This window comes from Phocoena sinus, chromosome 15, assembly GCF_008692025.1.
Source record: "Phocoena sinus isolate mPhoSin1 chromosome 15, mPhoSin1.pri, whole genome shotgun sequence".
Taxonomy (NCBI): Eukaryota; Metazoa; Chordata; class Mammalia; order Artiodactyla; family Phocoenidae; genus Phocoena; species Phocoena sinus.
Window position 1 is genome coordinate 10,997,783 of NC_045777.1, and position 23,073 is coordinate 11,020,855.

The 23,073-nt window shown below is 56.5% G+C and overlaps 1 protein-coding gene across 5 annotated transcripts in view; it reads left to right on the forward strand.

Moving 5' to 3' along the window:
- RIPOR3 (RIPOR family member 3) overlaps nucleotides 1–23,073 on the forward strand; it is a 73,652-nt gene that overhangs the window by 35,056 nt on the left and 15,523 nt on the right. For 3 of the 5 annotated variants that reach the window (XR_004345984.1, XM_032607003.1, XM_032607006.1), the window contains exons 2-11: nucleotides 7,928–8,046; nucleotides 14,624–14,770; nucleotides 17,038–17,116; nucleotides 20,118–20,141; nucleotides 20,448–20,501; nucleotides 21,144–21,293; nucleotides 21,464–21,527; nucleotides 21,875–21,918; nucleotides 22,106–22,231; nucleotides 22,318–22,463. Coding sequence is in view for 4 of the 5 variants with exons in the window: in XM_032607003.1 (XP_032462894.1) it covers nucleotides 7,928–8,046; nucleotides 14,624–14,770; nucleotides 17,038–17,116; nucleotides 20,118–20,141; nucleotides 20,448–20,501; nucleotides 21,144–21,293; nucleotides 21,464–21,527; nucleotides 21,875–21,918; nucleotides 22,106–22,231; nucleotides 22,318–22,463 (953 nt within the window). In the remaining variant the exon portion in view is untranslated. Of the gene's footprint in view, nucleotides 1–4,864; nucleotides 4,949–7,927; nucleotides 8,047–14,623; nucleotides 14,771–17,037; nucleotides 17,117–20,117; nucleotides 20,142–20,447; nucleotides 20,502–21,143; nucleotides 21,294–21,463; nucleotides 21,528–21,874; nucleotides 21,919–22,105; nucleotides 22,232–22,317; nucleotides 22,464–23,073 lie in introns of all 5 variants that reach the window. The other 2 variants (XM_032607004.1, XM_032607005.1) reach the window with 2 other exon arrangements.

The following is a 23,073-nucleotide window of genomic DNA, read 5'->3' on the forward strand; positions in this document are numbered from 1 at the left end:
TTCTGCCTGCCTGGGTTTGAATCCAAACCCTGCCTGTGTTGAGCTGCCCCAAACCAGCGTGTGCGTTCATCGGCAGTCTTTGGGATTAAAAAGGTAGGTAGCCTTTGGGTCTCTTCTGGCCTCCAGGTAGGGGGTTACGATCAAGGCAGGTCTCACGCAGAACTCTTGACGTTACAGCAAACACCCCCAAGGAGGAGGTCAACCTCTACTCCAAGCTCAAGGCCTCCCGCTCAGGCCTCCAGGCTTTCATCCATACCCTGGCGTGTGTGCGTGTGTGCACACGTGCGTGTGAAGGATGGGGTGGCAGAGGCCCAGTGGGAGCTGTAGGCCCAGGGCCCCTTCTGAATATGTTGGGCTGCCGGGGCCCCCAGGTTCCCACACCCTATTCGTGTCAAGAGACGGAGCCTGAACAACATTCGTAGTCAACGGAATAGAGTATCTACAACACTACTCCTTTCACCTGTGAGAAATCCTTCCTGACACCCAGCACGCTAATTCACCAGCCCTCTCGTGCAGATCTGACAAGCTGCCTTTAACCCTTTAACCCGGTCCTTCCCATGGGTCACCATTCTGCACCCCGCCCCCGCCCCGGGGGACAGTACCGTGTCTGCAGACAGTCTTGGTTGTCACAACTGGAGGGTGGAGGGCTCCTGGCATCAGGAGGGTGGGAGGGTAGCTGCTAAGTACGCAGGACAACCTCCACAGTGAAGAATGACCCCAAATGTCAGCAGTGCTGAGGTACAGACCCTCCCATAGCTGCTTCTGGAGTGGGGACCCATGTTAGTGCCTTCCACGCAACACCTACTCACCCCTAGGATGTGGGCTAGGTCTACGCACACTTGGGCCACGCTGCCCGCACATTAGCATTTTAAGGTGAGTTATTGAAGACCTAGTGCTGCCACGTGTTACTTCAGGTCATTTCAGTTCTACCAGCCTCAGTTTCCCGGTCCGTAAAATGGGGGTGGTAACGGTGCCCACCTCAGAGGGGTGCTGTGGGGAGATGCCCGATCCCTCCTGCCTCACCCCATTTTTATTGCTGGTCCTAAGCAGACCAGAGTGAGAGTGGTGCTTCCAGAGGCTCAGCTTCATCACCTCCCCCCATCTCTGGGCAGCTCCAGCTTCCTGTCTCCCCTCCCCACACCCACACCCACTCCTTTGCCCGTGGCGGCCTCAGGAGGCTCCTTCCCCCAAGAGTTGCTGTCTCTTCCAGGTGACCCCTGGTCGACCCGCCAATGGGAGTGTGTCGGTGGTGGTCAGGGGCCATTTAAATTAGAACACTCTCTGGATATTTCACAGAAATTCATGAGTCATTTTTGCCTCATAAAACCCAGTGGAGTTAGCTGGGAGTACAGATGATATCTGTGGACCTTTAAAATTTTTTTTTTCTTTCTTTTAAAGAGGCAAGTTTCTCCTTTGATCCCAGGTTCATCCTGAGAAGCAACGTTCTCTAGGTTGGAGGAGACGCAGTCAGCTTGGCAGCTTGATTACTGTGCGACTGAGGACAGCTTAGTCAATCTCTCGATTTTCTTCAAATTAACGTTTTTTTCTTAATTTGAGGGAATACATGTCCATTGTAGCACATTCGTAAGGTACTGTTTCAAAAATAAAACATGCTGTATACAGTTTACATCTTGCTCTGGTTTACTCACATCTTACCTCAAACATTTTCCCATGTCACTATTCCTCAAAATCATATTCCTAACGGCCGCACACATTTCTTTTGTATGGTTATCTAACCTGTCCCTTGCACTTGGCCATTTGTGGATGCACCCTCAGTGTTCCCATCTGTGAAATGGGCACAGGTGTGCTGTGAAGTCCAATGAGAGGGCTTGCCCATCCTCTCCTGTGACTGGTCCTTGACGAGCCTACAGGCCAGAGTTGGTGCAGGACAGGAACTCCTCCCAGGCCTGCCCTGGGCAGGAAGAACACAGCGGGCTGTGGACTGCATGATACACTGAGGCAAGGGCCCTCTTGGATCCCGGATTCTGACTCCGTGCCTGGTCTTGAATCTGGCCGTTAGGAAGTTTCCATTTGCCCTGCAGCTGCGGGACAGTGGACTCTGGGGGCACAGTTGGGGCTCCCCAAGGAGCTGCTTGCTCTTCTCTTATACCAGAAGCCGGAGCCATCAGCCCATCTGTCTCTTTGAGGCCAGCTGGCCACCTGCAGAGACATCCTTGGGGTCTCCAGGTGCCACTGGCTCCAGCTGCCCCTTCCACGGTGGCTCCTGAGAGCTGGTGGCAGGACCCAGGAATGTGGGCTGCCAGGCAGGTGGGTGCCTACTTGCTCTATTTAAACCAAGTGTTCTTTAAATCCGTACTGTCTTCATTTAAACATGCTATTTAAAAAAACACTTTAAGTCATACAGAAGAGAGCTTGCTCTAAATGGAAGGTTACCTTAAATGAAATTCAACAAAACAAAACAACCTGACTGCATTCAAGCTCCTCCTCTGCCCACCCCTGGCTCTGTGCCCGGGCCAGCTCTGTGCTCTGTTGAACAGGAAGGGTGACGAGTGACAGAGAGTCGGGGAGCCAGGATGAAAAGACGACTAAAGACTAAAAGACTAAGAGAACCCTCCCACCGAGTGACGCCTGGAGGCCACTGGGCATCCCTCACTTGGCCCAGCATGTGCTGTGCTTGAGGGAAGCCTGAGTTCTAGCCCAATCCTCCCATTTTACAGACTGGGAGACAGAGGTTCAGAGGGGAGGGAACTTGTTCTAGATCACATGCAGTTGGAACCGTATTCTCCTGTTTCCCTGGGCACGTCTTCCCGGCCCCATACAACCTGGCTCAGGAGGCGCCCAGCAGGGAGAGGGGAGCCCAAGCCGGCAGGCGTGGAAGCCGATGGAAGGCGTCCGTCCTGCGTGGGTCAGCTACGGGCTTTTAAGTGGGCTCCAGCGGAGGAGCAGGGGACTGCGTTTTGGCAGGCACAGGGAGTTTGGATTCTTCTGACTCTTCCATTCACCTCTGGGTGAGCTGGGCAGGTCGTCTGGCCCCTCTGGACTGGGTCTGGCCACCAGTAAGATGAGGGAGTTGGACTCCATCTGGTGCAGACAGTCTGGTTCCCAGAGAAGCCTTCTCAGGACGCCCTTCCCTCTTATGTATAAACTCACATTCCTCATCCCGGGCTGTTCTGCCATTTCCTTTCGTGCTAAACCAAAGGGCTATTTTGGAAACTCCTATAAGGAAACTAATCCCTGGCTGGCATTTGAACGGATATAAAAGAGCCCTAAGTGAGGGACTCAGGCAAAAACGCTGCCCAGCCCTGAGAGCCCACGCCGTTAAATTTAGAAGCATCACTTCCAAATGAAGTGAAATTGCAGGTTCCCTGTGGCCGGTGGGCAGCTTTGGGCAGCACCGAGCAGGACAGATTTAGCAGAACAGGCTCCGGCTCCCTCTGGCTGCACCTCGGGGGAAGAGGCCCAGGACGGCCCCTTCAGTGTCTGGGGAGCAGCTGCTGGGTAAGGAGCCCCTTCAGCTGGCCCGCCTGCCCTGAGCTCCCCAGCTGGATCCGAGCATCAGGTGCTGTCCGGGTGCCACAGAGAGGCAGCGAGGGACACGCGGGGAAGAGGCAGTCCTGCCTGCGACCGAAGGTTTGGGACCCGCATGATTTCTGTGACTCTCTCCTCTGCCCAGGGGCCCAGTGAGGTCCCTGGCCTGCCTCTCATGCCCTGCAGAGTGCTGGCTGCCCAGGGCTGCCCGACCTGCCTACAGTCCAGCCGCTAAAGGGTAATGCCGGCAGGGGGAGGGGGAGGGGGGATGGTGTTGGGGGAGGAGTGGGGTCTCCAAGGTGCCCAGCCTCTATTCTGAGTGGTCAGTCCTGCTGTTGTGTCAACAACTAGACATTAAGAGTATGACCCTTGGTTAAAGGTGACAAACATCCGTTGAGACTTGTCAGGAGCCCACTGAAGGCTCCTGGGATTCCAGGGGTCTCAGCTCGGCCATCTCATGCCCAGTCCACCAGAGAGGGGATCGTTTTGCAGCCCGCTGGGTGAGATCACAAGGGTCAACTTCAAAGGATCAGCCCCACCAGGGATCGGCCCGGAGAGGCGCTGCTGGGATCTGACGCTGGTCCAAAGGGACCTGGGCTCCCACACCCTGAAGCCTGCAGGGGATGGGGCTTGATGTTTCTCAGCCATCCCCAGTGCTACATTTCTAGCTTGGCAGGTCTGGGTCATGAACCTGCTTCCATTCTGGGGCCCCCTCCCTCCTGCTCAGGCTCATGGCAGCGGAGGGGGGGTAGTGTCCTCAGCACAGCCCCTGCGGAAGCAGGTGCATCCTAGCATGAAGTAGCTGGGCTTTGGAGCCCATCATGCCCAGGTTCAAATCCCAGCTCTGGCGGTTCCGACCTGTGTGACCTTGGTTGAGTCATTTCCCCTCCTCTCTGAGTCTCAGTTTCTTTATCTGCAAAATGGGAAGCATAATAATAATATTTGCCTCATATAGTGTTGGGAGTATTAAATGAGATTTTAAACCTTTAGAGCAGGTAGCAGAAGGAGTGCTGGCCACCCAGGGGTCATCCATCAGTAGCTGCTGCTCTTGTAAATAATGTTTTAGTGGAACAAATCCAGGCTCATTCATTTGCACATTATCTGTGGCTGCTTTTGCTCTAAAACGGTAGAGTTGAGTAGCTGTGACAAAGACCATAAGGCCTGCAAAGCCAAAAAAATTCACTCTCTGGCCCTTTACCGAAGTCATTTGTCCACCCCTGCCTTGGAGTCCAGCACATAGTGGGAGTTCTTATCTTTATCCTGTTCTTCCACTGACTGTGCCTTGGGCTGCACCGCCTGCTGAAGTGGGGGAAGCAGCCCCAGCCTTTCAATTCTTGTCCTCTGGTCCCATAAAGATGTGCTGTGACTCTTTCAGGCCCTGGAGAACGCCCCCAGCCCCACCTGCAGGGAACTCTCTGTCTAGTCGGGGAGGCAGACAAGTCACCATTCACCGTCCACTGTAAGTAAAGTGAGGCAGGGATTGGGGGGAGGTCCAGGAAGGCTTCCTGGGGGAGGTGACATCTGGGCTGGAAGAGGAGCTGGGAGGGTCTAGCCAGGAGGCCAATCCCCACGTGACAGCCAGACCTCACACTGGAAAACGTGGCTCCCTGAGCCAGCCTCTTCACCTCTTAGAGGCTCTTTCCTCATATGAAAAGTGGGGTCATTGAACTTCATGGCCCTGTTGTGAGTAATCAACCTACAGCCAGGTGCTGGCACATTGCATGGGTCTGCACTGAACCTTAGTTCTCCTCCTCGGTCCTCCTTTCCTAACGCTGGGCAGGCAGATGGTTGGGTTTGTTCTAGCAAACTGCATGCAGAGGAACTGTTTAGCGATCGTCTTTCTCCCTTATCTTGAAGTGGAGGACCTGGGGGAGGCTGGAAGAATGACCCAGAAGGCCTGGGAGGGAGGGTGGTGGGGATGTGGAGGGAGAAGGTGGAGGGAGGGCGTTCCGGTCCCCAGCCCCCTGGGGCTGCCTCCAGAGTCCACGTCCCACCCGCTGACCTTGGGGATCTCCCTGCCTGCTCCCTCCTGTGCCCTTGCTCATCCTGGCTAGGATGGAGGAAGGGCGTGTTTAGCAGTTTGAGAAGCTTCCAGTGCCACCCAGAGCCTGTGCTGATAGGGGTGGGGGCAGTGGTATGCTGATAAAAGTTTAACAACAGGCAGAAAAACAAACAAACAAAAACACCACAAAACCTAATTTGTAGCACTTGCCCATTTCCACGCTGTACTTAATTCTGTCATGGCTGATTTCAAGCTACCAACATTCCTGAAAATTTAACCGTCGACTCTTGTGAGCTGCTCCAAGCTGGCAGCAGCACAGCCCAGGTAGGGACTGTGGGGGCGTGAGGGTCCTCCCGTGGGGCTGGGGCGAACCCCCAGAGTGCGGGATGCCTGCCCACGTACCTGAGAAGCGCTGGCTCGGCATCGGTCACACTCAGGTTCTCAGCCTGGCTCTGCCGCTTCCTAGCTGGGTCCCTGAGCTCGTCTTGTTACCTCTCTGAGCCTCAGTTTCCTCATCTATTGAATTAGGTTCGCAACAGCTCCTACACCTCAGGGGGTTGTGTGGCTCTACTAAGATAATTTACGTAAGGCACGTAGTGGACAGCTGGCCTAATTATGAGCACTCAGTAAGTGATGTCTCCACTGCCAGACTGCGTCAATTTCCCCATCCGTACACCAGGCTGCTGCTCACGGACCTATTGCACGGGACAGTCCCCGGCACTGGGGCTCCACTCAGTGGGTGCTCCGCAGACGCTCGCCGTTTCCTCCGTTGGGGCCAGAGGTCGCTCCTTGGCTCATCTGCCCCAGCACCTGGGGTCTCCAGGCTGGGGTCTTGGTCAGCCGATGGCACACAGACAACCAGCTCTTTCTGGTGTCTATTTCACATCATGTGTTGTCAGCACATTGTGTCCTTGGTCCTTTTCTGAATCTCCATTTTACAGATGTGATCACCGAGGCCCACAGCCGGTGAGCGGCACAGCTGCAGCTGGGGTTTGAGCCCAGGTCTGGCTTTGTTGCTTCCAGAGCTCACCTATGCACAGCACGTGTGGGACTCTGGGCTGCGGGAGGTATCGGAGGAGGAGGAAGCTTGTGGGGGTCATGCAGATCTGCCAGGGGGTTCAGAGTGAGGGCTCTGGAGCTTGTGGTGGGAGCTGACTACAAACAAAATGCAGGACTAGACACTGGATAGACGTGGCTGCAAAGGGAACGTTATTCCAGGCAGAGGCCCCAGGGTGGGCAAAGGTGTGGAGTCTGGGCTCAGCCACTGGGTGGAGGGGATGTGGGAAGCAGGGGCCCTACCGAGCGGGAATAAGAGGGAGTTGGCGGAGCGGAGCTTTCTCAGGGCAGTGGGGTCCCCAGAATCCTTGCACTGACGCCTCCCTGGCTGAGGGCTGAGGTATAAAACTGTAGCAGCAGAGATTTAGGTTAGATATGGGGGAGAACTTTCCTATTGTGTTGGAAGACACTGGACGATATTCCCAAAGGATGTGGTGGCATTTTTCCAATCTCGAGATGGTTTGGAAAAACGTAAAGACAGCCAGGGTTCTAGGCTGGCCTCCCTGCAACCTGGGTCAGAGATGGGGTAATGGATCTGTGGCTTCTGGAAGCCTTTGATGCCAGCAGCCTGGCCTCATGTGAACTGGGCTGACTCACCCCCTGCTCAAAACCTCCCGTGGCTCCCAGTCACCCTTTGCCAATTGCAAGGCCAAAGTCCTTCCTGGGGCCACCGAGGCCGCCCTGACCTGTGCTCTGCTGGCCTCTCCAACCTCACCTGGAGCCACACCCCACACCCCTGGACTTCTTTCCATTTCTGGATTACACCTTGTCCTCTGCGCCTCCAGGCCTTTGCTCATGCCGTTCCCTCTGCTTCAGATACCTTTCCCTCCCCTCCCCTTCCCCTTCTTCCCTCCTCGCCTTTCCTTCTCAGCTCTTGGTCGCCTCCTCCATGGGTGGGTCTGGTACCCCCATCATTTCGCTGTGGACTCCCTACTGTAATGGTGGCCCATCAGCCCCCTGCTGGACTTGGAGCCCTGGGGGGCGAGGGCTTGGCCTGCCTTACTCAGCATCTGGCTCACAGGAGGTGCTCAGTGGGGGTTTGTGGAGGGGGGTCAGGGTTACTGGCAGAGAGGAGCAGCTGAGGGGAGGTGAGAGGAGCTGGTTCACGAGTTGCTGGGTGCCCCCTGCATCGCACAGGCATCAAGGACCCAAGCACAGGGTGCAGAGACCTGGGTTCGAATCTTGCTCCTGCCCTCCGCCCCAAGCTCCCTGACCTCACTGAGCCTCGGTTTTCTCATCTGTGAGCTGGGGGCAGCACCAGCCGCCCCCTCTCTGGGGCTGCTGTAGGACCCTTGGGGGCCACGGTGGAGGGTAGCCAGCCTGCGGTCAGCACTCACCGGGTGCCAGTTCGAGGCTGACTGTCCTGCCCTCTCCCTGCAGGTGACAGCCATGTCGGTGAGGGTACGGTTCCTGTCCTCTGGGGACACAGGGGCTATGGGGGTCATGGGCCGGAGCGCCTCCTTTGCCGGCTTCAGCAGTGCCCAGAGCCGGAGGATCGCGTAAGTTCTGCCCGGGCTGTGTGTGGGAGGCTTGTTTGAGGGCCAGGGATCGGGGGGCCGGCGGGGACATCCTCCTCCCAGACCAGTGACCCGGAGGCTCACTCTCACGCCAGGCCTGCGGCGCAGGGTAGTATGTGTTTGTGTCTGTCTGTCTGTCTGTGTATGTCTGTGTCTGTGTGTCTGTGAGTGAGACGCTTGGTGTTGGGAGAAAGCTGTAATTTGCTTCAGATCTGAACAGGTGTCACCCTACATGCTCCTGGCAGTTGATCCTAGAAGCTGATCTGCTTGAGTTTATCAGGCCCACTTGGCAGATCAGAAAACTGAGGCTCAGAGAGGCAGAGCTGCTTACCCAAGGTCACACGGCAAGACTGATTCAGAGTTGGAACTCAGTATCCTAGGGGCCAGGTTAGGATGGAATGTTCTTCCTGTTTTTTGTTTTTTGTGTTTTTTTTTGCGGTACACGGGCCTCGCACTGTTGTGGCCTCTCGCGTTGCGGAGCACAGGCTCCGGACGCGCAGGCTCAGCGGCCATGGCTCACGGCCCCAGCCGCTCCACGGCATGTGAGATCCTCCCAGACCGGAGCAGGAACCCACCACGTCCCCTGCATCGGCAGGCGGACTCTCAACCACTGCGCCACCAGGGAAGCCCTGTTCTTCCCCTTTGATAGAATGGGAAGTAGGGCCACCTGTGACCTGGGGCAAGTGACTTCACCTCTCTGAGTCTGGTTTCCTCATCTGCGAAATGGGGATCACAAATGTCCCTCCCTCATGGGCTTGTCATGAGGGTACAGTGAGGTGACACATGGTGAGCTGTCGGCACATGCTGGCACGCAGTGGGGGCTTGTGGGAAGTTTTCCAAGGAGGAGAGACAGGCAGAGACAGGCCTGGTTAGTACTGACCCTCCAGACGTGAGTTCACGGCTGATCTGCAATGTGTCTCCTCCAGCTGCAGGTAATGCCTGGGAGGAGGGCGCGTTTCTGCTCCTGGGGTCACAGCCCTGCCAGCCCAGGCGTGCTGGTCCCCTGGTTCCAGGAATCCTGAGGGCCCCAAACGGCTGCCAGTCTGAACAGCCGTGGTGGGCAGGCAGGGCCCTCAGCCAGAGCAGGGCGCAGAACCAAATCTCATCCTGGCGTTCCCCTACCTGAAACCCTCCGGAGGTTCCCGTCCCACTGAGAGCGCAATCCGGTCCCCACGTGGCAGGGTCTGGCTGGCCAGCCTCATCCTGAGCCCTGGGCTCTAGCCTCATTGGCCTCTCTGTCCTCCAGGGCTTTGCAGAGGCCCTGCCCTCGTCCTGGAACCCTTCCCACTGCGCTTCACCTGGCCTGGTCCCGCTTAATCTCATCAGGCCTTGGCTTCAAAGCCACTTCCTGGGGTTTGGGGGTGCGGACCACCCGAGCCCGGCAGGCCCTCCTCGTGCTCTGTCCATAGGCTCCCCAGCTGTGCATTAGACCCACCTTCCCCTCCCCGCGCCCCACCCCCCATCACTGTGAGGCTGACCCTGCGGTCAGGCCCTCCCAGCTCACTCGCCTTGTCTCAGGGCAGCTCAGCTTCTCAGTTCTGAGGTGTGCCTGGGAGGAGTGGCATCTCAGGGCTGAAATCCTGGAAGCACCCCTAGGAATCCCTAATTCTTTCCACAAGTATTTATGGAGCACTGGCTCTGGTCAGGCCCCGTCCCGGGCTGTGGAGACAGACCCAGGCCCCGCCATCCTTTCAGGACGGGGAAAACAATAAGCCAGTGATAGTCAAGATGGATGCAGCTGGTGGCAGGTGCCCTGAAGGGGTTAAAGCAGGGAGGCAGGAGGGCAGCAGGGGGCTTGGAGGAGGCCCCCAGTGAGGCATTTAAGCGGAAGGCAGAGAGAAGAGGAACCCATCACGTGCAGACAGGGTGTGGGCGTGGGAAAGCCTTCCAGGCGGAGGGGACAGAGGTGCAAAGGCCCTGAGGTGGGAATGAGCTTTGAGGGACAGAAAGTGGGTGTGCAGCTGGCCTGTGGGACAGTGGTGTAAATGTCCTGGACCCCTCCTGGGGCTCCCCGTCCTGCCCCCCTCCCCCAACCCTGCAGGGGCTACTGGAGGATGCCTGGCTTGGACGGGTTCTGAGATTTCTGAGTGGCCTCCATCGGGCCTGGTTCTCTGTAGTCCCCTTGCCAGGGGTGAGGAAGTAGCTGCCCGTGATGGCAGAGAAGCAGCACATCTATTTTTAACTTCCTGTCTCTGTACAACTCCCAGGGATCTGGACCCTGGCTCTGGGGCTGGATGGTCTGGATTGGGTTTCAGGCCTCACCTCTGGCCTTATTTCCCAGGTAATCCAACCAGACTGAAACACGGCCACATTGCCAATGTGCTCAGCAGCAGGGGCAGGTCGGGCAAAAATAACCTTAGACAGGAGAGCAGAAGAGCCCGGCTCCACTTAGATGTCCCCAACCCTTATCCCTGCCCTGGCACCTGAAGCCCCTTTGACTCTGGACAGGGTTGTTTTTTTTTCTTTATTGTGTAATCAAAGAATTCACTTGGGGAGGTAATCTGGTGAGGAAATTTTACACTAAGGTTGAATGACTGCTATAACAAGGCCACATATAATAAATATGTAATACTATATTATAACATAAGGCCATACATAATAAGGTGGGCAGATGAAGAAGAGAGCCAGGCCCTGACACTGTCCCATTCTGCCCTGACAGACAGGCACGGGCTGCTCTTAACCCCTTCCTGCCATCCCTCAGCCGGGTCTCCCCTCCCTCAGGCAGGGACCCTCTTGAGCCAGGAGACCCTGCAAGGTCCGCACCACCTGGGAATTCCTCCACTGGGACGGCTGGGAAGTGTAGGTGTGAAAACCAAGCAGCAGCCCTTGATTTTCAAGGAGAGGAGGCTAGAGAAAGGGGGCAGAGAGGAGGGCTAGACCTCAGAGACATGTATCAGGAGAAACAGGCTAGTACACGTGAAGCACCCAGAGCAGAGCTTGACCTTTGCGAGTGCCGTGCGCGTGTTTGTCATCATCCCTGGGCGTCAAGTACCACCAGATGCAGGAGGAAAGGTGCGCTTACACCCAGCTTTGAGTCCTCACCTGAAACGTGTCCAGTCCGTCCTATTATTTATTGCCCCGCCCCCAGCCCCTCCTACCTCCGGATCCTGCACCTGCAGCAGCCGTACAGCGGGCCTCCGATAGTGTCTCCCAACGACACCAGGTAGAAGGGCTGGCCCAGCGGCCTCACGTGAGGGCTGGGGCCCGTGGGTCACACGTGCCCATCTGGAAGCTCCTCTGGCGTGCCGGGGGATGTCCTCCCAGAACTGCTGTGACATCCGCCCCTGGAGGTTGCTCCTTGCCCTGGCAGCTGTGGCACTGGGCCAGACATGAAACCTGATTTCGCCATCCAGAGACCGCACATACATCACCGTCCCTGGCGGGGCTGGCCACCACACCTGCTCTGTTGAACCTCAGACAAGAGCACTGGGTTCAGAGCTTCCCCAGGAGCCGGTGCTATCAGGCACAGCCACAGAGCGAGGGCGAGGAAGTTTCCAGGTAGATGGAAGTGGGATCCAGCCGAGGGCACGCATCTGCCGGGAACTGTGGGACTCTGGGAGCTGGCAGGTGAGCGGGGCTCCTGCAGCCCCACCTCCAAGCTGCTCGCCCACCCCACCTGCCTGTCTGCCCACCTGCCGGGGACCCTAGCCTGTCTGAAACCCGCTTCTCTCGAGGCTGCAGCCCTGCCTGTCCCTGCCAGCCTGCTGATGGCAACTTTGTGGAGGGTGTGTTCCCAGAGGTGGCTGATGTGGCTTCCGGGAGGGTCGGGGAGGAGGGAGCACAGTCCCTGCCTGGGCTCTGCAAAGTGTCACTTGACATATAATATATGAATAACAGCAACGGCAGGTGCAGGGGTGAGCTTAGTCCCCAGGGCTGCGTGCACATTACCCAGACTCAAGCATCGCCTGATGGGAGGAACCTTCCCTGTTCACCCTTTACATTCATTATCCTGCCTTTGTTTTTATTCTTGGCACTAGGCACTATCTGATATATAATTTTTTTTTTTTTTTTTTTGCGGTACGCGGGCCTTCCACTGCTGCGGCCTCTCTCGTTGCGGAGCACAGGCTCCGGGCGCGCAGGCTCAGCGGCCATGGCTCATGGGCCCAGCCGCTCCGCGGCATGCGGGATCCTCCTGGACCGGGGCACGAACCCACGTCCCCTGCATCGGCAGGCAGACTTCAACCACTGCGCCACCAGGGAAGCCCTGATATATAATTTTTTAAATTGAAGTATAGTTGCTGTACAATATAACTGATATGTACTCTTAAAAATTACCTTATTAACTTCAGCACATATATAGCACTTACTCTTTCCTGGGAACTGCTTGAATCTCTTTACATTTGTTAACTCATGTAACTCTCACAGCAACCCTTTCTCTGGTCCCCATTTTATGGATGAGAAAACCAAGGCACAGAGAGGTTCAATAACTTACACAAGGTCACACAGCTTATAACTGGGGGAGCCGGATAGAGACCCCAGCATGTGGTTCCGGAGTCTGTGCTTGCTACCACTTCCCACGGTCTCCCCAGCTGGCAGGGCAGCTCACGAGGGCAGGGGTTTTGTCTGTTTTGGTCACTGTTCTACCCCTGGCTCCTAGAATGGCATCTGGTATATGACAGGAGCTCAGTAAATATTTGTTGAATGAAGGACTATCTCATGACAACTCCGTGGGGCAGGCCCTCTTATTATCCTCCTTTTACAGATGAGGAAACTGAGGCTGCAGTAGATTAAGTACCTGTGCCCTCTGGGGCTAGAATTTGGACATGGGCGGCTGACCAGGAGCTTGTGTCCCATGAGATGATATGAGTTGTCAGCTTGGTGAGGCCCCTGAGGTTTCCAGGGCGGGGTTCCAGGTCCTTCCTTGATGCAGCATCCTTGGGACCCAGTTCTCAGTATGCCCGGGCAAGCCCTGGGATCTGTATTTCTGGCACGTTGGCCTGTAATGTGGCTGTGCACCCATGTTTCGGGGAACCACGGGGTTTGGGGCTTGATGCCCGACAGCAGGGGCGGACAGGACAGCTCTACTGAGTCACAACCACAGGACCCTGTGACCGTGCATGGAATGTGCAGCGTCTGGTTGGCTTGGAAATACAGCCCCGCCACCTGCCAGGCCTCTTGGGGACCAGGGCTTGGCGATGGCCCAGTGGCCCTTCTCCCAGGCCTGGCGAAGGAGCTGGAGCTGTGTCCACTTGCCCCCTGCCCAGCTCTCCAGACCACAAGCCCCCCGCCCCTCCCCGCAGGACTGTGAACCCTTGAAGGTGGGACTCTGGCCCCTTGGCTCCCATCATGTTGCATGACTCAGAGAAAGCCCCACTCTGTGAGTGTTGGAATGAATGAATGAGCCTGTGCCCTTGATTTTAGACCCTAAAAGGGCAGCAGACTGTGAAGGGCATCCAGGGACACTCGGAGCTGGGTTTCTAGCGGGAGGATGTCTCCTGAGTGAAGCAGAAATGGTGAACCCCTGAGAAAGTGGTCCTCCTACTGTGGTCTGAGGACCAACAATAGTGTAGAGCCAATGGACCGTCTGCTCCATAGGCTGTCCAGGGCCTGTCCCTTCTCTCTTGTTGCTTGGCCATCCCTGTGGGGGGCCCCAGTACACATGGTTGAAGCTGGCTCTTCAGTGCATCCGAGGAAGATGAGGAAGGAAGGGGGAGAAGTTCTCTTCCAAGGAAGTGGAATATGTTGACTAACCCAGTACTGGGACATGGATGTGCCTCAGAATGCCCATGGATGCATGGGCGTGTGCGTGTGTGCATGTGTGCGTGTGCATGTGCGTGTGTGTGTGTGTGTGTGTGTGTATGGTGATTTGTCAGGCTACCTCCCTCCATACTATATGTATAAAGAGCAGGGTTGGGGAGATGCCCCCGAGGGAAATTGAGGTGCTATTAACAGAGGGAGGGGAATGGATGTGGGGCAAGCAAAGCCAACAGGTACCCAACCCATGGGTATACCACTGGACTATGATTTGGCCTCCCACGTTGCTTTGCCTGCACAGAGCTTGATGAAGAGCACAAACAGACAGCATTGGCATTTGGGCTGCTTGATTGTATTTCTCACTGTAAGTTAATTTCTCATATCAGGTTAGTGTTATTATTCTTTTTTTAATTTATTTTTTATTTATTTTTTTTTTTTTGCGGTTCACGGGCCTCTCACTGTTGTGGCCTCTCCTGTTGTGGAGCACAGGCTCCGGACGTGCAGGCTCAGTGGCCTTGGCTCACGGGCCCAGCCGCTCTGCGGCATGTGGGATCTTCCCGGACCGGGGCACGAACCCGTGTCCCCTGCATCGGCAGGCGGACTCTCAACCACTGCACCACCAGGGAAGCCCCTATTATTCTTTTAATCCTCAAATCCAAGCCCTCATTTGACAGATGAGAAAACTGAGGCCCAGAGAGTCTTGGCAGCTTTCCTGAGACCACGCAGCTTGGTGGCAGTGGGGTGAGACTCAGCCAGGTCTGCTGACTGCCTGGGGCTCTGGCCACTGTTCCCAAAGTGCCTGCCCCTGAGAAGGGCTTGGTCCAGACCCCTGCTCTGACCACGCCCCCCCCATCCCTTCTCACAGAAAGTCCGTCCACAGGAACTCAGTGAGGTCTCGAATGCCTGTGAAATCCTCCAAGATGTATGGCACGCTGCGGAAGGGGTCTGTCTGCTCGGATCCCAAGCCACAGCAAGTGAAGAAGATCTTTGAAGCACTGAAGAGAGGCCTCAAGTAAGGATGGCTATTCGTTGCCTTTAACAAGTGCATTGTTTGTCCTCGTCTGCTTGGTCCTCTCTGCCTCTTCCTGGGGAACGTGGGTGGGTCTCTTCTGTAAGAGGCCACAGAGGGAGCTCCTGGTTATCTGTTTAGTCAACAAGCATGTCCTGGGTGCAGCCAGGTGCTTGGCCCTGTCCTTGGGCACCGGGGACACAGTGAATACGGCAGGGGGACCCTGGTCTCATGGAGCTCACCGTGTGGAGGGGGAGACGGTGATAAAAAGTAATGTGATCAATACCGTAACTTCCACGAGCCCAGAGGGCAGTGAGGGAGGTGATGGAGAGACAGCGTGTGGAAGGCCTGTCACACAGGGCTGCCCGGAGAGCTTCACTGAGGAGGTCCTGATGGTTTCCGAGAAGGAGCCATTGTGCTGGCCTCTGGGGGACAAGCATCTTGGGCAGAGGGAACGGCACAGGCAAAGGCCCTGCAGTAGGAGCTTGCACAACAGCTGGAGGTCAGGGAGGCTGGATTCAAGTGAGGAAGAGACTGACTGATTAACTGAGCAGAGGTGGGAACAGGAAGATTCAGTCACTTATTCCCCATATTTTTATTGAGGGCTTATCAAGTGCCAGGCGCAGGGTACGGGAATGAACAAAACACAAAAACCCCTGCCCCCGCGGAGCTGACATCCCAGTGGGAGACACACAGACAATAAACAATATAGAAACGTAGAATAGAGAGTATGTCAGAGGGTGGTAGCTCCTATGGAGGAAAACAAATCAGGGTAGAAGGTGTGCGGTTGATTTTAAATAAGGTGTTCAAGGAAGGGCTCACTAAGAAGGTGACATTTGAGCAAAAACCTGAAGAGGTGAGCCCTGCAGATGATGGGAGAACATTTCAAGCCAAAGGAGCCACTTGTGCAAAGACCCTGGGGCAGGAGCCTGATCGGCACATTAGGGGCACAGTGGTCAGGTCAGCATGGGGGCTGAGGTGGGGGGAGGGGTATTCGCGCATTTGCCGAATGGAAGGCTTTTCCTTCTTCCTGGGATGCCCTGTCCTGCTCTCCACCTCTTGTGACCCTGCTCTTCATCCCTCACTAATTTAATAATAATAATAATAATAACAGCAGCAGCAGCTCTATGACTTGTTTGGTGCTTCATATACATCGTGTCCTTGATGCCATGAGAGACTCTCTTAGCCTCCTTTTCCAGGCGAGAAACTGAGTCCCAAAGATGGGAAGCATCTTGTCCAGGATCCCACAGCCAGGAAGCAGAGAGTGGGGCTCCAGGGCCAAGGCTGCCTGCCCCGCTGTCCCCTGGGCTTAGGGTAAATGTCACCTCCCTCCGTGCCGGTGCCTGGCTCCCTACGCAGGGGTCATCCCACAGTGCGCCCAGCGCTGGTGCTGAGTGGGAGCCGGGGATGTGCCCAGAGGGTGGAGGCCTATCTCCAAGGTGCCGCTCTCCCAGGAAAGCTTCTGGTGATTCCTGTGAGGACCGCACATTTGAGACTTGTCTGGGGTCAAGGGCATCTCCTTCTTCCTGGGGAGCCCAACCCCTGAGGGAGCTGTGGTCTGGCAGAAGGTAGTGTAAGTGGGCCCAGAGAGGGTGAGTCACCTTCCTGGGGTAAGCCAGCAAATCTACAATGGAGGAGGACGAGGCCCCCACCTGGCCCCCAAGTCCAGACCTCAGGTTTCATGTCCGAGTCTCTTTTTGGCGGAAAACACAACATGAAAAGTCCCCTCGGGCCCGTGGCTTTTTCTGTGCCTTCCAGAGTGGGTTTGTCAGGACCCTTTCTGGTCCTGGGCATCCAGACAGCAGGACGGCCTGCCTTTGGCTGTGAGGGAGGGGTGCTCTCTGTAACCTCCCCACGGGCTGGGGTGAAGATACTGGACTCTGGAGGCCACTGCCTGGTTTCAGACCTGGGTTCAGCCTCTTCCCTGCTGTGTGACCCTGCGCTGAGTTGCTTCAGGGTCAGTTTGCCCATCTCTAAAACGGGTATAATAACAGTAGCTCCTGTTTGCAGGGCTGTTTGGGGAATTACCTAAGGGATTCCCCATTTTGTACAGCGCTGGGCGCACAGCCCTGGGTGTGTGGGATGTGGAGGCTGGGCGAGCTGGGACTGGGCTTCCGGGGGGTGGGCTGAGTCTGCCCTCTGACCCCTGAGCCTGCTGAGCGCCCCCTGCTGGTGGCCGTGGCTGCCTCCTCCCTGGAACTCTGCTCATCTGCCTGTTTCTTTCCTTTCTCTGCTCCTTTTCCAACTCCTTTTCCTTGTTCTCCTCACAGGGAGTATCTGTGCGTCCAGCAGGCCGAGCTGGATTACCTGTCAGGACGCCACAAGGACACCCGCAGGAATTCCAGGCTGGTGAGACCCCTCCCGGGCCCTTCCCGGGCGAGCAGCCTTGGCCAGGGTTCCAAGATGGACCCTCTTTCACCCCGTTGCCTGCATCACGGGTGTGAATCTCAGTCTCGGAACTCAGAGGCCTAAGGAGTGGGCTTTATTTTTGATGAATGAACCTCACTTGGACCCGGATGAATTTAACCTCGCAGACTGGTGGGGAGCTCCCGGCAGCCCCCGGCCCTCACATGGTGCAGCAGTTCACACATCTTCGGGCCACCTCCCTTTAGTTCTAGAAGTAACTGTAAGGTAGGCGGGTGTACAGAGGGGTGTCTACGTTAGATGGCCCTATTCTGTAGCGCTTGGCCATCTGGGCCCCCTGCAATCAGGGTGGCTTACATGATGGCAGGAAATTGGATCAGGCATTGAATCCAGGGTGTGTCACTGTGCCAGTGGCCCTGACACCGTCCGTCCTTGATCATCCCTGCGTGTTCCCACAACGTCCAGCGGCTCTGCAGTTTTGCTCTCATCCGAGTGGCATCTTTGAGGCTGCCCTGGGACCTGTCTAGCCCAGGATTCACTTGCTCTGGGCTTCTGCCACCCCCTTAGCAAAGCCAGATTTAGAAGAAACAAAACAAACGCCACAAAAAACCAATACCAAAAAGAAACCAAAAAAATAGGATGCCCAGTTAACTTTGATTTTCAGATAACAAATCATTTTTCAGTATGTCCCATGCAATCTTCAGGACACAGTTATACTAAAAAAAAAAAAAGTATTCATTGTTTATTGGAAATTTAAATGTGACTGGGGGTCTTGTATTTTTTTTTTGTGGCCACGCTGTGCAGCATGCGGGATCTTAGTTCCCTGACCAGGGATCGAACCCGTGCCCCCTGTAGTGGAAGCGTGGAGTCCTAACTACTGGACCACCAGGGAATTCCCTGGGTATCTTGCATTTTATCTGCTGGCACTGCCAGGACCCCACTGCTGGGTGCCTGCATCTCTCCAGTGGGGAGGCTTTCTTTTGCATCTTGGGGAGTCCCTCCCAGCCCCTCTTCTCTATCCGGCTGCTGCCTTGTGAAAACCCCTCCTGTCCTTAATGAGAACTTCTGGAAGCAGAAACCAGGAGGCCTTGATGTCTATGGTTTTCTCTAGCTCATTCCAGCCCTGCTCCTCCAAGGGCCAATGCAGAGAGCGGGCCACCGGCTTGATGGAGGGACTGCAGACACGAGGGGGTGGGGAATGAATCTATCAGTCGTGTCCCCTCACCTCTATATCCTGGCCCCAGCAAAGAAGACCTCGGGGGTCGACAGGGTGGGAGATGCAGGGCTCCCAGCCTGCCGGCCCACTTGGAGAAGGGAAGGCCGGGCAAGCTCACTCATGCCTTGTCCTTGGTGGGCAAATGGGTCAGTGCAGAGGCGGAAGGAGGCGCTGCCTGGTTCCTGGCCCTTCCGAGCACTTGCCGAGCCTCCCTCTCTTGTGGGTGTGGCTGTTCTCACGTCCTCCGGTCTCTCTTTCTCTGTTCTAGAAGTAACTCTAAGGGACGCAAGGTTTATGTAAAGGTCTGTATGTGTTAGCTACTCCCATTTCATAGGTGGGCACACTGAGGCAGGGAAGGGGCAGCAACTGCATTGGGGCCACCAGAGGGACGATGCACCTGGGGTCCGGTTCTCAGTTTCTGAGAAGTTGCTGTGCAGTTACTTTTCTTTCCAAAGCCTTGGGAACTTTCTTATTTCTTAATTTCTTGCATAGAGTTGTTTTTGTGTGTGTTTTTTAAAAAAATATTTATTTATTTTGCCTGCGCCAGGTCTTAGTTGCAGCACTAGGGATCTTTTAGTTGAGGCATGCAAACTCTTAGTTGCGGCATGCATGCGGGGATCTAGTTCCCTGACCAGGAATTGAACCAGGGGCCCCTGCATTGGGAGCGTGGAGTCTTAACCACTAGACCACCAGGGAAGTCCCCTTACATAGAGTTTTAATTTCATAATCCTACACGTACAATGTCACATAAATGCATATGTAGGAAAACAGACGTTGGCACAGGGTTAATCCATCTTTTCCTTCTTGCCTGACTGGTTCCCGTCTGCAATTTTCTCTGTCCCACCCTGTTTGGCCCTTGAGGACAATCTAGTCTTTATCTTTCCATATTTTCCTCCCTGGTCACATAATCATGCAAATTTACAGATTGTGCATATAGAGAGGTTTGGTTAACAGTTGTCTTACAAAAATGAAATCGCAACTTACATACTCTCCCACATCTTAGTCCTTCTCCTTAGTGGATCGCCAACCTTGTGGAAATGTGTCCAGGCTCAGATATAGTGACTCTAACCCACGTGGGCAAAGCAGGGCCTGTTTTGGAATTAAAGTCTATCCGAACACAGCCCACACCCATCATTTACATATTGTCTGTGGCTGCTTTCATGCTCCAATGGCAGAAACCATGTGGTCTGCAAAACCTGCAATATTTACTATCTGGCCCTTTATACAAAGATTCCCCCATCCCAACAATATATTCTTTTCATTGGCTACACCGTGGCCCCCTGCAAATCCGGATGGACCAGTCCGGATTTGCAGTTTCCTTAGACCTGAACTCCTGGGTGGTGCTGGCTGCCTCTCCCCACTCTCAATCCCTCTGGTCATGGCTAAAGTCACCCCTTAAATAATCAAATTGCACTGGTTCCCCTCTTGTTGAGTTTACACCGTCCTTTACTCTTCGTAACTACCCTATGGGGTCGGTGCTGTTGGTATCCCACTTTACATAAGGAAATGGAGGCTCAGACAGGTAGAGAAACTTGCCTGAGACACACAGCTGGCAAACAGAGTCAGGCCTAGAGTTGCCTCACCCAAAGCCCATGTGTTTACTCATTCTTCCTGCTTGGCCTGGACCACAGCTTGCTGACTGCGGGCCTCAGAGGACGGAGTGGCCGCTGGCTTTTTGTCCTCTGAGCTCAGGCACCCCTGGGATATAGCCTCATGGGTCTTGGAGGAGCACTGGAGTCCTGACTCCCTCCTTTCTCTCCTCCCCTGCAGGCTTTCTATTATGACCTGGACAAGGTGAGGGAAACTCCTGTCTGCACGTGGTAAGCAAGGTGGGTCATGGCTGGGCCTGGCTGGATGAGAATAACGTCTTCGCTTGCATTCCATCCTCCTGGCCGTCCCATGGGAGGAATACTTGGGTTTCCTCCCCACTTTACAAATGGGGAAACTGAGGCTCAGTGATGCGCCTTCTTTAGGGATGGTGAGGGGCTGGCCTGGCGTTGAGCGCAGCTCTGTGTGTCGCTACCTGGAGGAGGGTGGCAGGGGCTTGGGGGGAGTGTGGGCAGGCTACTTTTGAAGCATCTTCTCTTCTTCTGGGAGAAGCAAACACGCTCTGTGGAAAGGCACATTCGGAAGATGGAGTTTCACATCAGCAAGGTCAGCCTGGCTTCGGGGGGTGTCTCCAGGCTTGCTGGGCCTCTGCTGGGTTAGCAGTGGGGCGGTGGCGGGAGGTTCTCTGGGTGCCAGGTGGCTGGAGAGAGCCGAGGAGGAGCAGAGCCTGCAGGGGCTGAGCCCTGAGATGGGGATCAGGGGGTTGGGGTTAGAGGGCTGGGAATGTTGAGTCCCACCACCCGATCATACAGATGGGATTGCAGAGGCCCAGAGAGGGAAAAGGATTGGCCCAGGGTCGCACAGCAAGTGCCTTAAGTTTTATATTCTGCAAACTCTTCCGTGAGCTTGCTCTACTCCCCCAGGAGCCCAGTGGGCGTACAGAATATCACAAACCCACCTTCCCTGTTTCACAATTGAAAAATCGGGCAGGGAGAGGGGAAGCGATGCACCCACCCGGCCAGTTCACTAGTTTTTACTGTGCACCCGCTGGGTGCCAGCCTCTGCCAGGTGCTGGGGATGCGGAGCGGACGAGACAGACTTGGTCCTTGCCCCGCGAGCGCACATTCTACGGGGGTGGGACCGTAGGGGTGCTCGGGGCGAGTGACTGGCAGGTCGGGGCCCCGCCCCTCGGCGTGGGCCGCGCCCACTAGCCCGTGCGGCGCGCCCACTGGCCCGTGCGCCCCGCAGGTGGACGAGCTCTACGAAGGCTACTGCATCCAGTGCCGCCTGCGAGACGGCGCCTCCAACATGCAGCGGGCCTTCTCCCGGTGCCCGCCGAGCCGCGCCTCCCGAGAGAGCCTGCAAGAGCTGGGCCGCAGCCTGCAGGAGTGCACCGAGGTGGGCGGCGGTGGCGGGCAGCGCCTCGAGGGTCGGGCCGGTCTTGGGGTTCCCTGGGCCCTGAGGAAGCCTCTCTCTCTGCCCGGGGGCCTCTGTCTGGCAGGGTCTGTGCGTCCCCCGTGGCCGAGCCTGGGGGCAGGCGGTGAGCCACCTTGTGTGGGGCTTTGCAGGACATGTGGCTCATCGAGGGGGCCCTGGAGGTTCACTTGGGCGAGTTCCACGTCAGGATGAAAGGTAACAGAACAGGGCTGAGAGTGGCTGGGCAGGTGCCAGTGTGGAGGGAGCATCAGGCCTTCTCGGGGACCCTGGGGCTTGTGCGGAGGGTTGGCCAGAATCCCGGGGGTCCAGGCCCAGCCCTCGTTTCCACTCCTGTGACTTGTGACTTCGGGCAAGTCCTATTCCCTCTCTGAGTTGAAAGTGAGGGCCCAGGCCTGTCCACTGTCATCATGAAGGCCTATCCCCCCCATCCCCCGAAGCTGATACCCACCCTGTGATGGGGGGCTCCTCGTGTGAGGGCCTGTGACCCATGGGACAGGGACGGAGGAGAGTGGAGAAGAGGTTAGCCCGTCTCTGTGTTCCAGGCTTGGTGGGCTACGCACGCCTCTGTCCGGGAGACCAGTATGAGGTACAGCCACGCTCCGGGCGGGATCAGACCTCAGGGCTCCTCACCAGGCGTTTGGGGGTTGGGAGCTGCTGGCAACCAGGGCCCCAGCTGGGTTTCTGTCCCCGCCCCAACCCAGTTGGCAGGGAGGGCCCCCAGGCAGGGGGCAAGGGGGGCGGCTGACCCCTCCCTCCGTGGGCCTGGCCCACAGGTGCTCCTGCGCCTGGGCCGCCAGCGCTGGAAGCTGAGGGGCCGGATCGAGTCTGACGACAGCCAGACCTGGGACGAGGAGGAGAAGGTCTTCATCCCCACCCTGCACGAGAACTTGGAGATCAAGGTGGGTGGGGCTTAGGGGCGGGGCCGGGGAGCCGCGGGGGGGCGGGGCTTGGCTCCGACACCACCCAGAACTCCCCATCCCCGCAGGTGACAGAGCTTCGGGGCCTGAGCTCGCTGGCGGTGGGCACAGTGACCTGCGACATCACCGACTTCTTCACAACCCGGCCGCAGGTCATCGTGGTGGACATCACAGAGCTGGGCACCATCAAGCTGCAGCTGGAGGTGCTGTGGAAGTGAGTCGGGGTAGCCGCCTCCCCCTGCCCGGGGCCCACTGCCCCGACTGGAGGCCGGCCCCAAACTCCCACCCAGAGAGGAGGGGGCGGGGTGGGGGGAAGGGGGCTCGCCGTCTCCCTCTGGTGGCCTAACCACGCCTTAGCATCCACCTTGGGCAGCCCTGCCTTCATCCTGCCCCCCAGACAGGCTGGGGCCCAGACCCTTCCCTGCAGCCCTGCCTACCCCACCGCCCCCGCCCCTCTGACTTTTGATTCCCTTCTCACTTTTGACCCAGTGGCTGTTAAAGACCTGGCTGGGGACTTCCCTGGTGGTCCATTGGTTAAGACTCCACGCTCCCAATACAGGGGGCCCTGGTTGGACCCCTGGTCAGGGAAAAAGATCCCACATGCCGCGGCTAAGAGCCCACATGCCACAACTAAGAGCCCGCATGCCGCAACTAAGAGCCCTCATGCCACAGCTAAGAGCCCGCATGCCGCAGCTAAGAGCCTGCATGCCGCAACTACGACCCAGTGCAGCCAAATAAATAAATATTAAAAAATAAAATAAAATAAAGACCTGGGCTGGCCAGGACCCTTTCCAGCAGCCCCCTGGGCTGGGTTCCTGGGAGAA